At 48.9% G+C, this 17,611-nt stretch overlaps 2 protein-coding genes across 4 annotated transcripts in view; one reads left to right on the top strand and one right to left on the bottom strand.

Moving 5' to 3' along the window:
- Window positions 1-17,611, top strand: part of LOC139056239 (chromosome-associated kinesin KIF4-like) — a 100,940-nt gene that overhangs the window by 1,543 nt on the left and 81,786 nt on the right. The gene's annotated exons all lie outside the window — the stretch shown is intronic.
- On the bottom strand, window positions 14,665-16,298 carry LOC139055593 (uncharacterized). The gene has a single exon (XM_070533110.1). The coding sequence runs from the start codon at window positions 16,201-16,203 to the stop codon at window positions 14,725-14,727; it is 1,479 nt and encodes a 492-aa protein (XP_070389211.1). The 5' UTR covers window positions 16,204-16,298; the 3' UTR covers window positions 14,665-14,724.

Raw genomic sequence — 17,611 nt, 5'->3', positions numbered from 1 at the left:
GCACGCGAGTTGCAAGAATGGCATTTGGAAGTGCTTAAATTCTTGAAGAGTCAAGTTGATCTTGTTTTGAATGATGCTGGCCGATACCCCCCCCCCCCCCGATTTATTAGTTTTTGCTAGCCTTTTGTTCACAATTTCACCTCATGCATATAGATTCCTGAGAAGTTCGATGAAGCTTAAGATGCCGCATCCTGATACGATCAGAAGACTGTGTTCATCGTACGAAACGGAGCAGCAAGAATGTAGCTTTCTTTCCTATGCAAAGCGTATTGTAAGCACATATAAATAGCATGAAAAGACTGTAACGTTAATGATTGATGAGATCCACCTTCAATCATTTTTTGATTACAAGGCTGGCTTTGTTACTGGTGCTGCGGTAAATTCATCGACTGCAGGAAAAACTGCCCACGTATTTATGATACAGAGCCTGCTTTCTTCAAACAAGGATGTTGTACACATTCTTCCTGGGGCACAAATCGTTGCTAAGGCGCTGCACTACTTCCTTCGGAAGATTGTTCTTGATCTAGAGGCATCTGGTTTTAGAATAATCGCAGTGATCTCGGACAATACTTCTGTCAACAGAAAAGCCTTGTGCTACTTCGCTAAGACGGCAAGTGTCAGCATTGTTTACCAGCATCCTGCTGACCCATCACGACCCCTGTTTTTCGTGGTGGACTCAGTTCACATACTAAAGTGTATAAAAAGTAACTGGCTGAATCAAAGAAACATTGGCAAATGCATGTACTTTCCTGAACTGAAGAGTGATGAGGCTGAACCAAAGATACTTACAGCATTTTTCAAGGTATTATGCCAGCTGCACGAAGCTGAAAAGCATGAGCTCTTGAAGCTAGCACCAACGCTCACTTTGAAGGCACTGAACCCCTCGAACATAAAACGGCAGAACGTTAAACTGGCCTTAAAGATTTTTAACTCATCTACTGTTGCTGCTCTGGGTGTCGCAACGTTTCAGCATGCAAAGGAAACATCTCAATATGTCGACACCATTTTGACTTGGTGTAACATTATTAACGTCAAGACGCCAAAAAAAGGACAGCGGTTGCGAGATCAGTTGCAAGGTCCAATAGTTTCACCGTCATGTCTTCTAGAATTCTTAGTGAGAACAGTTCAATGGCTTGATCACTGGGGAAGCCTCAAACATGACAATGGCCGCCTGACACGTGAAACGCACACAGCTTTCAGCCACACTACCCACGCCTTGGACGAACTTGCCATATACTGTCTCTAAGAGCTTCATTTCGAGTATGTCCTTTTGGGCAAATTTCAAACTGATAGCTTGGAAGATCGCTTTGGAAAGTATCGGCAATTGTCTGGTGCCAATTACCATGTGTCTATAAGGCAGATATATGAATCTGAAAACAAATTGCGTTTGCAGAAGGTTCTGGACCTGCCACATTTGGACATGCTACTACCACCGAGCGCGAGCACGTTGGAGACAAGTGTACATTCAGGAAGCGGCCAGTTTCAAGTCACTGTGACCGACTCCGACATTGAGAAAAAAACGTCGAGGCTACCAGCACTAACCTATGTTGCCGGCTATTGTGCCCATGCAGCTCTAAACAAGCTGACATGCGCATCTTGCAGTGAAAGCCTTGTGATGCAAGACGTCGATCTATATGACCCTGAGAATGCATTAATCACGAAGATGACAAGGGGTGGCCTGAAGTTTCCACGAGCAGTTGTAGTTAATGCTGTACTCTTTACTGAAGTTATATTGGACAAGCTCAGGACACCAGAATATGCGGTACGATTTTTCAGCCTTCCTAGGCAGAAAGATACTCTTGTCGGCCTTGTGTTCGCTACCCTTCATGACTTTGAGGGTGTCGATGTGTGTGATTTCGGTCATCCTGCACAGGAGGTAATGGGGCATGTTGTAAGTGCTGCAGCGAATACACTGCTGAACAACTTGTGCCGCACAGAAAACGACAAATTACGCAACGCCAAGAACGACCGAAAATTGCAGACCTTGAAGGCCCAGGATGTTTCGCATTATTTATTTTTTATTCATGAAGCTCTGTTTTGTTGAACATCTACGTACGTTTGTGTTCACAGAACCCTTGTAAAAAGAAACCTGTCGCGTAGCTAGGACTTATTTGCCTACATTATCAAAATTTAAACCCAGCATTTTGGCCCATTCAAATGTTATTTGAGTGCATTGTGCTACCTGTTTATGATTCGAACTCTCCATGCTACCGCAATCCATTAATTACATGTTTTCCTTTAGGACTAAGAGTAGGCCTCTCGTTTTATGCGAAGCATATTACGAGAGCTCAACCCAGCTCCTCAGGCGCGGCGGTGTCGCCATGAAATCACGTGACACCGTGACGTCACGACAGAGGAGAAGTGGCTTTGGCTCAACTCTTGCAAGACGGGCTGGGTGGGAATCGAACCAGGGTCTCCGGAGTGTGGGACGGAGACGCTACCACTGAGCCACGAGTACGATGCTTCAAAGCGGTACAAAAGCGCCTCTAGTGAATGCGGTGTTGCCTTAGAAACGAGCTGTTTCTAAGGCGTGCGTCTCTTGCTAAGGCGCACATTTCGTTGCCGCGCCGAACGCTGCTTTGCTCGACGCTCACCGCGTCCAATGCGGGGCGCGTAGTCGCTGCCCTGTAGCCCATTGTCTTACACCCCTTGGCGGGTCGACGGGAACGCTGTCGCGTTCCACTCTTGAAGGGGAAGAAGTAATGCATGAGTTGTTTCTTCGTCTAGCCGAACCAAATATAGCCAAGCAACAGCAGTTCACCAGGCTAAACAGTGGTTCAACAACTAAAATAAAGGCTAGTATGCTTCGCATCCTGGGCTTAACCTTACCTAAGCCACAGCCATTTTTTTACTTACTTTTCACCATTATCTCAGTATTTTATGAAGACCAAAAAGGCCTGCAAACAAGGCGGGTGGAAATAAAATAACCACAAGAAATGGTACAACAAAGACGGAAGCTTATTCTATTTGAGAATTAGTTGTGCGTGACCCTATAATGATAAAATTTTCACAATAAAATTAACCTCGATATTCGTGTGTCTAGCGAGGACTGTTTTACGCAATGCAAGAGTGAGAATGATAATTGTATATGGAAGATTTAAAATGTTTGTTTCTGAATGCAGCTCTTATCATTTGCAAATAAAGTATATTCTGTGTCTTCAATATGCAGTTTTCCTCTTTCTTTCGTTCCGTCTAAAGTTGAGTGACTAAGCAGCATGCAGTTTGCTTGTTTTAGTCCCGACCAAACATCAGAAGCACAATAAGGCAGGTCGTGTTGCGATACACGCAAAAAACAAAAATGTTGCCAATCAAGTAATCTAAGGAAGGTATGAAAGAATGATGCTTTCTATGGTGGTGTTGACTGCAGTGAACCAGCGGCTCCCCCTTATTTTTTTCGTCAGCTATACGTGTCTTGCTTTGGAAACGAAGCATCTGAATTTATAGGTTGCTGTCACTTTAAGGACAGCACCAATTTTCTCATGCCATAGTATCCGCGACGCGCAAAGAGGCACACTGCAAGCGCAACGAACCTAGGCGCGGAGACGCCGACGGCGTCGACTGTCCGGCCCATCCGACTAGCGTGACGTCACACCGGCGTGCGGAGGCCTTACATTTTTTTCTAGGTGGCTTTGGTACTGCCCGGGACTGTCCAAGTCTCAGCATGTTGGCACGCGTCTCGGGTCAGTAAATCTAAAAGACCCACTGTGAGTGCAAAAGAGAAAGAGGTGTCAACGGTGGCAGAGAATTAGACAGTCATGATATTGGGAAGTTCGCAGGCAAGGTATGATGGAATCGGGGTAAAGGGTAACTGGAAATCTCAGGGAGATGACTTCGTCCACCACTGAACAGTCAGCTTAAATCCGGTTGGTGTCGACCACGAAGAATAGCGGCGTCTGTACTCTGCGTTGAGCTGACGTTCGAGGTAGTTCACCGTAGACACTTTTCTTTCCGTTCAGCCTGTTGCGTTTATTGCGAACTTAAATAGCAATTTCGATTTGATATTACACATAAGTACAATGTTAACCAAGAAGGCGTGTTACTGTCATTACGCAAGTGCAGTGTATGGGATCTTAGGGTCTCACTGGAGTACCGACCACCGTGGTTTCGAGCTTACCGAGCCACAGGGCCGTCAGCCTCTAGCACGCCGCTGCGGGCAACCTCAGGCCGAAAGGGCTTAACTTGCTGCATGCCACTCGCTCTCGTGATAATTAGTGGGCCAACTTACGAGAGCTCGGGCAATCTCCTTCCGCTTGGAGCTCCGATAAGTGCGGCTCGGCGTGGTGAGACCTCGCGGGAGCACCAGGCACCCGTTCTTCGGCTTAGCGTCCGATAAGGATCAACACACAAGTACGCGCTCCCCGCATGCGCTAAGGCACCGTGCGCGAGAGCTCAAGTCCTAGTCACAAAGGTGTTGGCGGACGAGAGGAAGCATGTACGTACCCAATGAGATCCCTGAGGTAAGAGAAACGCTCCCGCCGAGAGCCGCGGACAGCCGGCCACGTCATGACGTCAGCGCCCCGCCGCCACCGCAAACCATCGCGAGTGGAGCGCCACCGCTGACAACCGGCCGCGAGTGGGAAAGGGGTGAGGCGTAGGGATGGCAGAACAGGTGAATGCCCTCGCAATGGCACCGGCGCATTCCTCAATCCCCACAAGTGAAGGCGCAACTGCGGTCACACACCGTGATGTGCGCGTTGCGTTCGCTTAGCGTTATGCTTAGCATTAGGCTTAGCGTTAGGCTTGACATTAGGCTTACCGTTAGCCCTATCAAAAATGGTCAGTACCTACCATGGCTGCTTAGTGGCTAAGGTGTTAGGCTGCTAAGCGCCAGGTCGAATCCTGGCCACGGCGGCCGCATTTCGATCAGGGCGAAATGCTAAAACAACCATGTACTTATATGTAGATGCAAGTTAAAGAACCCCAGGTGGTCCAATTTTTCCGGAGGCCCCGCCATAATCAAATAGTAGTTTTGGCACGTAAAACCCTATAATTTAATTTTTAAACGATCATTCGGCAGATTCACAGACGCACTCGAAAAAACATGAATATACATAGTTTGCGTTGACTTCATCATGGCCGCCAAAATAAGACGCAAACAAAGATGATAGGATGACTGCCCCACAGGCGTATGTTGCGCCGAACGACAGAGCGATAACAGCGACAATACGCTAAAAAAACAGTCACTGTCAGAAAGCAAAAGAAAGTGCACCCGTTAATACGGTGCAGTGACGTCATCGTGACCGCAGGCGTCACGAGAACGTGATCTAAGATACGTTCTCGTGACGCCTGCGGCAAAAAAGACGTTCCACGTCCGCCGCCAAGGTCTGTGAGTGGGGGCGCTGGCTAACACTCCCAGGGTTCTACTAGTACACATAAATACCCAAGAAAGTGGATGGGGAAACGCCGCCGCGGTAGCTCAATTGGTAGAGCATCGCACGCGACATGCGAAGGTTGTGGGTTCGGTTCCCACCTGCGGCAAGTTGTTTTTTCATCCACTTTAATTTCCATTAATTTATCATTACTTTATTTCATTTATTAAGCACATGCAATTTCCCCTATGTTGTACTTGGTGTGAGTGTTTGTTGGCTTCTCATTATAGACTAACAAATATCGGGTCCCTCGGTTAACCCCCTTTCTTCTCGTTTATATATATATATATATATATATATATATATATATATATATATATATATATATATATATATATATATATGTATATATATCACTCTTAGGCAGAGTTACACCCTTTGGCTAGCCCCTTCTGATAACGCGCGTGCCGTTCGTTACTGGAAAGCTCCGGGCTCGCAGCGTTAAAGAAAGGAAACGCATCAAGGCAGATAACGATTATTGTTGTGAGGCAGAAGGGGCAAGCCAAAGGGTGTAACTTTGCCTAAGAGTGTACTCGCCAACTTTCTGTGGCAAGGAATTAAGGCAAAGCGCGCACAAGTGAGTACGCTTCTGAAAAGGGTCCCATGTTTTCATCCTTGTTAGTTTAAGCTGGGGAAGAGAAAACAAACACCTTACTAACAGCAGTTAAATAAGATAAATATAAACCACTGAATGTAAAAGTTTACGCGTGGCCGCGCGCGTTTGTTTAAAGTTCGGGTTAATAGTCAATGGCTGAACCGTATGCTCGCCAGCCAATGACAAGCGTACAAACGCTTGAGAGAGAGAGAGAGAATAAACATTTTTATTAGGTAAATGCAGCTATGGAGAGGCGTCCTCATTCCAGAATGCCTTGAGCTCTGGCCGCGTCCTGGGCCCTCGCCATCAGCCGTTGCTGATCCTCGAGGTCGGAGCTGGCCAAGGCTCTCTCCCAAAGCTCGTTAGTGGGGTAAGGGTTCGGAGGATTTAATGGTGCCGCTCTGCAACCCCCTACTATGTGCCTGAGGGATACGGGCTCTGTGCAGAAGCGGCATTGCGGAGAGAATTTTGTAGGGTCTATGAGGTGATTTCTGGTTGGGTGGGGGAATGTATTAACCTGTAGAGCTCGGAGGAATCGCTCCTGCTCTCTAGGTAGTGACTTGTGTGGGGGTGCATATGTTCTGCAGGTTAGCTTGTAGTGTTGTGTGATGTCTTGGTAAGAGACTAGAGGGTGCATGCGCTCAGGTTCAGATTCCTCGGCGTCGGCTCGGTGGGTCAGATCTCGAGCCACGTGGTTGGCGACCTCGTTGCCAGGAATGCCTTGATGAGCTGGCGCCCAGATGATCATGACTGATCTCGTTAGCGGCTTTTGATTGATGATCCGGAGCGTAGTAGCATGAATTCTGCCGCTAGCAAAGGTGCGGCACGCCTGTTGGGAGTCGGTCACTATGACTTCAACCTCTGTTTGGGAGAGCGCGAGGGCTATGGCCGCTTCCTCGGCTTGGAGGGGATTGTTTCGTGTGAGCGAAATGCTGCTCCGATGTTCTGTGTTGACGACTACGGTGGCTGTTGTGGCTGCGCGTCTGTAGTAAGAAGCCGCGTCAGTGTAGGCTGTAGAGGGCAGAGTTCCGTATCGCTTGTGTATGGCCAGGGCGCGGGCCTCCCTTCGCTCTGCGTGGTGCACTGGGTGCATATTGCGAGGTAGAGGACGTACGGTGATGTTTCTCCGGATGGCATGGGGTAAGCTCACATTCTGAGGCGGCGGATGGCTCAGAGGGGCAGAGAGCCCCAGGCGTAAGAGAATGGACCTCCCTGCTTCCGTGATCACCAGCCTTGTTCGCTGACTGGATAAATGTGCCTCGATCAGCTCCTCGGCCTTGTTGTGCACACCTAGTCGTAGTAGGCGTTCTGTGGACGTACTGATTGGCAGACCCATCGCCTGTTTATATGCCTTTCTGATCATTGTGTTGATTTTCTCGAGTTCCGTATCGTTGAGTAGTGCGTACGGAATAGCGTAAGTTATTCGAGACACGACGAAGGCTTGGACAAGCCGAAGCGTGTCCGCCTCCCCCATGCCTCTTGTCTTGGTTGTTATTCGCCGGATCATGTGCGTAACTTGGGCTGTTGTATTCTTAAGCTTTTGAATTAATATTGTATTGGTGCGATCCGACTGGAAAACCATTCCCAATATCTTTACGCTCTGAGACGGAATGATGGTGTGTCCCTCGAGTTGTATGTTGATAGTGGGCGAGTCGCATGTGTGTTTCTTTCGCGGTGAGACCAGGAGTAGCTCCGACTTTTGGGGGGCGCAGCTGAGCCCGCATGACTTAGCATAATCGCTCACCACGTCTGCAGCTTCCTGCAAGCGGTTCTCCATTTCCCCGATGGACCCTGTGGACGACCAGATGGTAATGTCGTCGGCATATAGGCCATGCCGGATCCCTGGGATGTTATCGAGGAGCGGCGGTAGGGCGATATTGAAAAGGAGAGAAGATAACACAGCGTCCTGTGGTGTGCCGCGTCCGCCCAGTAGGAAGAGGTTTGTGGCTTTGTCCCCGACCTTTAGGATGGCTTTTCTATCTGAGAGGAAATCTCTGATATAGGAGTACGTCCTGGCCCCACAACCCAGCGCGTTTAGCCTCTGTAAGATTGCTGTGTGCTTGACGTTATCGAACGCCCCTTTAAGATCTAAGGCGAGGATAGCCGTTGGGGAGTTGCGTGTCGCTGGTACAATCACCTCCTCCTTCAGCTGAAGTAGGATGTCTTGAGTTGAGAGGTGTGGACGGAATCCTATCATCGTTGTTGGAAGTTTCCCCGAGTCCTCCAGTAATGGTTGTAACCGACTGAGAACGATGGGCTCTAGGAGCTTTCCTACACACGAAGTGAGGGAGATCGGTCGTAGGTTCTCAATGGCTAGTGGCTTGCCTGGCTTCGGTATCAGACGAACCTCGGCTATTTTCCAGTCCTCGGGAAGGTTTCCTTTCCTCCATACTTCGTTAAGATGAGCGGTAAGCTCTAGTAGCGAGGGGCTGTCAAGATTTACGAGTGCCTTATTGGTAATTTGGTCCATTCCCGGGGCTGTGTGGCGTCTCAAGCCCATTATCGCCGCTGTTACCTCATGTAGATGAATGTCCTCATCTAGGAGCTCGTTAGGGGTGCCGGTGTAGGCAGATGCTCCGGTGGCTGTGTGGGGAAGTACTGGGCTTTGAGAGTCAAAAGGAGGTCCGCCTCATTTCCAGGAAATTGGTGAATTACTCGGGTCATATTGTGGTTGGATTCCGTTTTGCTGCTGACCGGCTTGATTAAATACCTCAATAATTTCCACGTCTTGGAAGTACTCAGTCTTCCTCTCAAGCTGTCGCAGAGGGATAGCCAATTCTCTCGGCATAGCGTGGTAGCGTATTCCGCAGCATCTTGTGTGAGTAGTGCTATTCGCCTCTTGAGCTTGCGATTTAATCTTTGCCTTTTCCAACGCTTCAGCAGGCTACGCCGGGCTTCCCACATGTGGAGCAAGCGGGCGTCGATGCTTGGAGTGGTGGTGGATGTTTCAAGCACTTTGGTGTGCGCCTTCACATCCTTCTGAAGCTGAGTGATCCACTCCTTAATTGACTGAAGCTGTTGGCTCTGTTCGTTCGCAGCTCTTTCTTCTCTTATCTCCCGCGGCTTGGTCCAATCCGTGAGGCGAGCCGTGCCCATCCTGGCTTTGTATTCGAGCCCATGGAGACGTGGTGGCTAGCAGCGCATGGTCGCTGCCTAGGTACTCCTCCAGATTGGTCCAGCAAGCTTGGCGGATATTTCTGGTTAGGGTTAAGTCGGGGTTCGTGTCTCTTTGAACACTTGTGCCGAGCCTCGTGTCATTCTTTGGATCGTTGACGAGTGTGAGATCCATATCCTCAATAACATTGTGAAGCATGTTTCCCCTGGGGTTGGTGTACGTATAACCCCAGAGGGGGTGGGCTGCGTTAAAGTCGCCCACAATTAGAAGCGGATGGTTGCGTGCTGCGTGCGTGGCTTGCTCCAAAACCAGTTTGAGGACCGATGGCGCACTTTTCGGCCGACAGTAGACGTTTAGAACAAACATGGGACTCTTCTTCTTTGTTGCCTGTGGGATAATTTCGAGCAGAATGGCAAGCGGGTCGGATTGCTGGAGATGGTGTTGAACGGCCACTAGCTTCTTACTGACCAGAGTGTGAAGGCATGCTGCCTGTATCGGTGCCATAAGTGACGTATCCGGGTAGGCGGCCGTGTGTGTTCGTTTCTTGCAGTGCAATGATTTCAGGTGGTCTTGTTGATGTAGCGATGTATTGTATCAGTGATCCGTACTTGTTCTTGTAGCCCCGGCAATTCCACTGCCACACCGTGGTTTCGCCTGAGGAGCCCCCGCGCTTACTGCATATATGTTGAGGTGGAGCCATCTTGGTTATCAAGGGGTGGTGATGCGTGCACAAGATGGGGTTCTGGGGAGCCCAGAGAATCTGGCAATTCTGGTAGGGCCTGATGAGCTGTTTTCTTGGGGCGCCGGCTCTGACGAGCTTCCAGTGCTAGTATGCGTTCCTCTAGCCTCATGATGCGTTCCGCCAACCGAGTGTTAGAGTGTTGTTGTTGAGTTGCGTATTGTTGTTGTTGTGCCGCTAACTGTTGTATAGCTGTGAGTTGTTGCTGTATGGTAGCTTGTAGGGATGTCTGAAGGCTCTGAATAGCTTTTGCTACTACCTATTCTACCTTCTGGAGAGTGGCATATTGGACGGGTATGACTCCCTGCGGTGCAGTCGGCTGCGCGGTTGCTCGTTGCGGTGTCGGGTTTGAAGTGACTGTGTGAGCTGGCTGTTCTTCCCGTTTCCGCTTCTCCGGGGGTGGGGTAGAAGTGTTTTGTGTAGGGGTAGTGCTATTTCTTCCAAGCAATTCATCTTTAAGCGCTACGAATTCTGCGTGTACGCTAGTGATTTCTGATTTGAGTTTTGCGTTTTCTTCAGTGAGACGCCTAATCTGGGCATGTGTCTGTGCCAGCTCTGTGTCAACAGGGGGGGGGGGGGGGGGGGGATGAGCTTTGGGAGAAACAACCTGTGCCCAGCTCACCTGCTGCGTGACCTGCGCTGCTCCCTTGCTTCCCCTCCTGCCGCTTGCGGAACGACCACGGCTCGAGTTCCTGCCATGGGATGGCGTCCGTCGTCGCGATGAGGTCCTACGCCTGGAACCAGAACGCGGCCTGGAACTGCTCCTCCCCTGGACAGTTCCGCGTCGTTTCGGGGACCGCGACTTGCGTGATGCTGAGTGCTCGCCACGCGGCCTCGGAGACGAGGAGCCTGCCCTCAGGGTCTGCGGTTGACGGGCGGCAGGAACCTGTTGGGGCAGGCTTTCGCTGCTGTCGGGTGATTCCCGCCGCACAGAGAGCACCGAGGGTGGCACTCGTGCTGCTCCGTTGCTAGCGAAGTGCCGCACTCTCTGCACTTGGGTGTGGCGGGGGACCGCGGGCAGACGTCCTCTCTGTGGCCTGTCTCGTTGCAGGTTCGGCAATGTGGCACGGTTCTCTTGTAGAGGTAGCACCGCAGAAGAAGGCCGGAAAATTCGATGTAATATGGTACTGTTTTTCCCAAGAATGTGATCACCATAGTGGTTGTGTTTCCCAGTCTTCTACATGTTAGCGCCTCGTATCCGGGAAATAACATTTCGGGCGCGGTGTCGTGATCGATGTTGTATATTACCCCTTTGCAAGAGTTATCGGGGGAAATTCCGTATTATGCAATATCATATGTTGTTGCATCAATTGTAATTTTTTGCATCTTGCTTAGTGCCGAGGCCGTAGCTTCTCAGGCAGTGCTCAGAACAAGGATGTTTTGGTCTTCGTCGATGCGTATTTTGAATCCGGTGGAGCCGATTTGTAGCTTTGCCTCATTTGTGATGGCGTCCACTAACTTCCCTGGGCTCACCTTGTTGAGCTGCAGGCCGTTCCGTGGACGAACCGCCAACTTGTAATCATCGGCAGGAAGGGGGCGTTGTCGGGGCTTGCGCATCGCCGGTCGGCTGTGGCGGAGAACGGGCTTCGGTGGCGTTCGGAAAAGTTGGGGGGTGGTCCAGCGTGTCTGCAGCCGACGGCGACGGGCACGACTGGTAACATTGATCCACGGCTCATTGTCTTCTTCGTTCTCCTCAGCAGCCCGAAGGAGTCCTTGGGATTCGCGAATTTCCATGTACTCGTCCTCCGGGGCCCCGGTAGACGATTGGTGGGCTTTGTCGGCGTCGGCATTGAGCAGCGCGTTCGCCATCTGCAGCGGTGCGGCGGCCGAAGCCTTTGCTAGGCCTCGCCACTAGCGAAGTAGGTTTAGCGGGGCGGCCCCGCTTCGAAACTTGATGTGGCCGTAAAATGCAAAATATAGCACTTACACCCTAAAGTTTGGTGTTGACGTGCTCTGGCTGACTTCAGGCACACGATGATTACGTAGAATCTGGATGCGGAGGTGATTTCGCCGAAAATGTAGCTTCTGTGCGGAGCAGATGTGGAGCCCATCCGACCCGTCGCCACACTTTGTCGTCCTTCACGCTTGAGACTTGGGATTCTCCTTTTTGAACAACGCTTGAGACTCGTTGTTCAAAAAGGAGAATCCCAAACCTCCCAAGCGTGCAAGTTTTGAAAATCGTGTTCTCCACCCTAGTAGGTTCAGTTCAGTTCACTGGCATAGCACACTTTCCACACTCGGTGACTGAACGTCGACGGTATACGTCCTCCTCCGGCCACAAATGAAGAAGAGGTGTGCAAGTTGAAAGGTTGTTCGTGTGCGGCTCGCTAAGGGACGGATACAAGGTACGAGTGGTCTGTATTAGCGCTACGCCTGCGAACTAGTCATGCACTTTCATTGCTACGTCGTCTAGCTGTTCATAAGTGCCCGGAGGAAAGTGTTTTGTCACTTCGTTGCTCCACTCTAGTTCGTCGTGTCCGTTTCTGCCAGAGGCCAGCTTTCAGGTTAACACCAGCAAAATCTATTACTAGTGCTTTAGGCTCTGTCCTCGCAGTCTATTTGCCGGCAAAATGTGCCATAAGTTGCCCCCCAGAGAATACCGGCTAACAGTGCTTATAAATTAAATCTCCCATTGCTCGAGGCAGGCGAGGGGTGCCGTTCTGCTCGCCCCATTTATTTTAGTGGGAAGATCTTTAACGCTCTTCCATCAATCTTGAAGGGCACTGCCGCCTGTCGTTCACGGGTAGCATGTCGGATACTGCGAGTTGTCGTCCCGGCCACTTGTCTTTATTTTGCGCGAGACTGGGCTCTGTTCGTTAACCCAGCCGTTTGCGGCTGTTGCAGAGTGCTATTCAGCCGGTATCAATGTATAAAGAGCGCCTATCGGCTACGGTGAAATATTCTGGAAACAAATTCACCCCACAGATACGTTGGCATTAATGAGATGGCCACGAAGCCAACCAATGCGGAATAACTGCCAGCAAGATTTATTTCGAGCTAGTGCCTGCCGGCTAAATGGCTTCAACATATGTAATGTCTTCCGAGACATTGTTTCTGATGGCCCAGGCAACTGTACCATTAGAAAATTCCTACAGTTAATAATTAAAAATAAATCAAAGTAATTTCCGCTCCCAGTGAAATGTATTCTTTTTTTCACATTTGACTTTCGGACCAAACCGAAAGAATGTGACCCAGTTACCGCACAAAACATGCCTATTGAAGAGCGACAGCTATATTAATCTTTTTTTTTCCATTCCTGTTGCCATGTATACATATGGAACCAAGTGCAGATACACCTTAAAAAGTTTAACATAGAGAAGGGTAGCAGATTGAACTGCTTGGTATGTCATGTTACTGTGGAGAATGGTAGTGTGAAGTAAAGGAACATTGGAGAATGAGACAGACAAGTACGTGAGTTGGAAGTAATGCTGTGAAGCAGTGTGCTGCATGGCTTTAGCGTCTATCACAGCTGCTAGTCAGGACATTTGCACACCTTCTGCAAGAGAGCTTCCGCCTCAAGACAGAGCCCCCGTGAATGGAGGATAGACAAGGTGAAAAAGGTACCTCGCCGATGTGTGCCAGTCTGAGCAATTGATACACCAAAGACAGCCAAGCTATTAACAGAAGTTCTCGTACCATTCAGAAGGATTGTGGGTATGTTCGCTGGCTGCTGACGGCTCCCACGCAGATCAGCTTTAACTTTTTTAGCTGCATAAACTCTTAGCTGACCTTCGCGTAGCGAATGAGACATGATGTGAAAAACTAATTGCGAATTACTGCCCAAAAAGATGCACAAATGAGTTGTTTATTCAAAGGGGGTATATGTCTATTCGAAAGAGGTATGAAGGATACAAAAAAACTTTTATTTTGTAATCGTCTATAATTACATTTCAAAACAAAAATTCGGGACTCCGGCTATTCTTTAACGGTTAATACTGAGCACACCGCTGCACAAAAAAGGCTGTGAAATTCCCTTTAACAGCTTCAGTGAAAATTTTTAAAAACAGTAGCAACATATGATGGAAGACCAGAGCTGAATTTTCGCTTCATGATGGCTACTCAGAGCAATGAACAAATGTAGAGAACTAATGGCAGGATGTCCCTTTATCACCTCTTTTGCTGTGTGTTTGGCCTTCCTGGTGAGAAGGCCTTAACAACAAGGTCAGGCGATTCCAAAGCAACCAGATGCAGTCGGAGAGTGGGGAAAGAAAGTTTTATTACATGCGATGGATTATATACATCAATGTAATGTAACAAGGTGTGACATGATGTTGCAGAGGTTTGGCTTAGAGGTGTTATGTAGTGGCCATATCAAAACGAAAACTGGTGAAAACATTCGTGACACAACAGTTTCGTCCCTGTGAGCAGTATTTAGTATGCGCAAACAAAGGCAACGTCCATAGGTGTGCACAATTAAGGTTACCCACTAGGGGGAGGGTCAAGGCTCATTACATACACCCCCCCCCCCCCCTGTCTCGACGCTGTGACTTTGGTCAAATGAACCTGCCTAATCCCCACGCAAACTGCTGCAGCCACTGAGAGGGCTAAGTTGCCACGAATTCAAACACTAAAGATGTCGCGATATTGATGAGTGCAAAAAACAACAAAACAATAAGGTGCATTGAAGTTGACTGAAGCAACACTCTCGGGGCTTTCTATCAGGTGCACTCCACCTGTGGCTGTAAGGTAATCAGGTAGCTAGTTTTATGGTTTAAAAAAAAAAAGAAGCTTTGCAGGATAGCCGATTTCACAAACTTCACAAGTAGTTTATTTGTCCCCCCCCCCCGCCTTCTTTTTGCAGAAGCCTATGGTTATGTCTCAACTGGCCATTCTTCTGCTGCAGAGAGAGAGAGAGAAATAACTTTTATTTATATAGCCGGCAGATTCGTGGGGGGGCCAACCCCGCCTAGATGGCGGCCAGAAGCCCTTGAGCTCTAGCGGCATCCTCGGCCTGCTGGACAGCCAAAAGTTGGTCTTCGGGGGCCGAGCTGAGCAACACGGTCTCCCACTGCTTCCGGTCCTGAATTTTTCGGCCCTGTCGTGGCGCCCGAGGGCAGGCCCAGATAATGTGATCTAGGTCCGCCCTTTCTTGACAAAGTTTACAATTGGCCGAACATTGGACTGGGTAATTATGATTATAAGACACCGGGTTCGGATATGTATTTGTTTGAAGGAGGCGCCATGCCACCGCCTGCTGCTTATCAAGTGATGGGTGTGCGGGAGGAAAACGCACCCTCCCCAATCTGTAATGATTAGTTATCTCCCTGTAGCCAACCATCCGGTCCCCTGTCAACCTCAACCGCGGCGCCCCGGTGGCTCGGTTTGTGAGTCCTCGAGCCACGGTGTCGGCCGCCTCATTGCCGGGGAGAGAGGAGTGCGCAGGCGCCCAGATAATATGGACCACCCGCTCGCGGCGAAAGTTTGCCAGGATACGTTGTGATTCCGGCGAGATGCGTCCCTTTGCGTAATTTAAAATGGCGGTTTTAGAATCACTGACTATTATCGTGGCCAGTGTGGAAGCCATTGCGAGAGCAATGGCCGATTCCTCAGCCACCTCGGCTCTGTTAGTTTTAATAGATCCGCTGACCTTACGCTCACCTTGCGAGTTCACTGCAACGATACACATATTCTGAGTAGTCGTGTACTCTGCCGCGTCGACGTACACCACGTCCTGAAAGCGTTGGAATCTCCTCTGTATAGCTCTTGCCCTTTCCTCCCGCCTTTCCCTGTGGTGTTCAGGATGCATGTTTTTGGGTAGCGGTGGGATAATAAGCTGCTTTCTTATGTCGTGGGGAATGTCTACTTTAGTGCCATACTGTGATGCGTATGTTACTTTAAGCTTGTTAAGTATGTGTCTGCCAGTAGGTGTTTGTAAGAGTCTTTCATATTGTGCTATCATATGGGCTTCTATGAGTTCTTCGAGCGTGTTGTGGACACCTAAGGCTAGGAGCCTGTCATTTGATGTGTTTATCGGCAAACCTATGGCTTGTTTGAATGATCGTCTAATGATGCCGTCGATTTTTGTCTTTTCTGCTACTTGGAGATTTAGGGAAGGGGTTACATATACTATGCGGCTGATGACAAACGCCTGGACTAGACGTACCAGATTGTTCTCTTTCATCCCATAATGGCGATTAGCTATTCTCTTAATTAATCTCAGTGTTTGTTGTGCGCTGTTTTCTAGTATTCTGATTGTTTCCCCGTTGTGACCGTTCGCTGATACGTGGAGTCCGAGGACTCTAATGCTGTCGACAATAGGTATTTGGGTGCCATTTACAAAAAGCGTGATGTTTGGTTTACCCGTAGAACTCTTACGGCCCCTGCGTGTCGGTCGATATAGAAGTAATTCTGATTTTTGCGGCGAGCATCTCAATCCTTTATCCATGACATATTTCTCAACCGTATGTATGGCTGTTTGGAGGACTTCCTCAATCTGCCCATCACTTCCACCTGTTACCCAAAGGGTGATATCATCGGCGTACAGGCTTTGATGTAATCCTTCTATATTTTCTAGTTCTGCTGGCAGGCCAATCATAGCTACATTGAAAAGAAAGGGAGATAAGACTGATCCTTGTGGTGTGCCCCGGCTTCCGAGTTTTATCTCTTTGGATTTCACTTCACCGATTGTGATTTGCGCAACACGGTCGGAGAGAAAGTCTTTAACATACGCGTGGGTTCGTTGGCCCACTCCTAGGCCTTGTAAGTTTTCTAAAATAGCCCTGTGGGTGATATTATCAAAGGCCTTCGTAAGATCAAGACCAAGGATAGCTTTTGTATCTAGTGTTTGAGGTCCCGCGTCTATTATTTGGTGTTTTATTTGCAACATAATGTCTTGTGTAGACAGTTTTGGTCTAAACCCAATCATGGTGTGCGGGAAAAGGCCGTTATCTTCCATGTAATTAGTTAGACGTGTGAGGATGACGTGCTCCATGAGCTTGCCAGCACACGACGTTAACGATATAGGCCTGAGATTCCCAACGTGAAGTTTCTTTCCCGGCTTTGGAATCATTATAACCCGAGCGGTTTTCCATTGACGTGGAATATTACCCTGTTCCCAGCAGGTGTTAATATACTTGGTGAGGGCCGAGATAGATTCATCATCGAGATTTCTCAGGATCTTGTTGGTGATTCCATCCGGGCCTGGCGTGGATTTCGTGTTGAGCCTCATGAGTTCCGCTCGAACTTCAGCCTCGGTTATGGGGCTGTCAAGATACGGGTTCTCCTTACCAGTATACGGATGTTGTTGTTCTTTGGTTGTATTTCCTACGTATAGCCTTTGTAGTTCCTGTAAAAGTTCTCCTTCCGTGCCTTTGTATCTGTGAATTATTTTGTACAGGCAGTGTCGTTGTGTGGACTTGCTGTTTTCCGGGTCTAAAAGATAACGCAGAAGATTCAAGGTTTTAGGTAGCCCTATCTGTCTCTCCATGGCGTTGCACGCGGCCTCCCAATTTTGACGGTTTAATCTATTCGCATAGTCCTCTATTTCCTTATTGAGCATGGCGATTTTCGTTCTCAGGTTTCTATTAAGTTTTTGCTGCTTCCAGCGTTTCTGCATGCTGCTTTTTGCCTCCCACATATGTAGGAGTTTGCTGTCCGCCTCCTCTATCCCTGCTTTTTCCGGAATAGTCTTAGTGGCTCGTATCACACTTTGATTAAGTTTTTTAGTCCAAATATCGATGTCTTGTATGACCTCATCAGCTTCCTCCTCCCGGATTTTACGAAAGAAGTCCCATTCGACAATTGTTATTTTCCTGCCTTTCTTTCGTGATGGGCCTGCGTGTACAGTTGTTGCT

The sequence above is a fragment of the Dermacentor albipictus genome, chromosome 2, assembly GCF_038994185.2.
Source record: "Dermacentor albipictus isolate Rhodes 1998 colony chromosome 2, USDA_Dalb.pri_finalv2, whole genome shotgun sequence".
Taxonomy (NCBI): Eukaryota; Metazoa; Arthropoda; class Arachnida; order Ixodida; family Ixodidae; genus Dermacentor; species Dermacentor albipictus.
Note: the sequence above shows the minus strand (reverse complement) of the source record. Positions and strands in the feature narration are given on the sequence as shown.

Bases quoted from the DNA above. Each gene is read 5' to 3' on its own strand.
- LOC139055593 (XM_070533110.1), bottom strand. From the start codon at position 16,203: ATGGATAAAGGATTGAGATGCTCGCCGCAAAAATCAGAATTACTTCTA.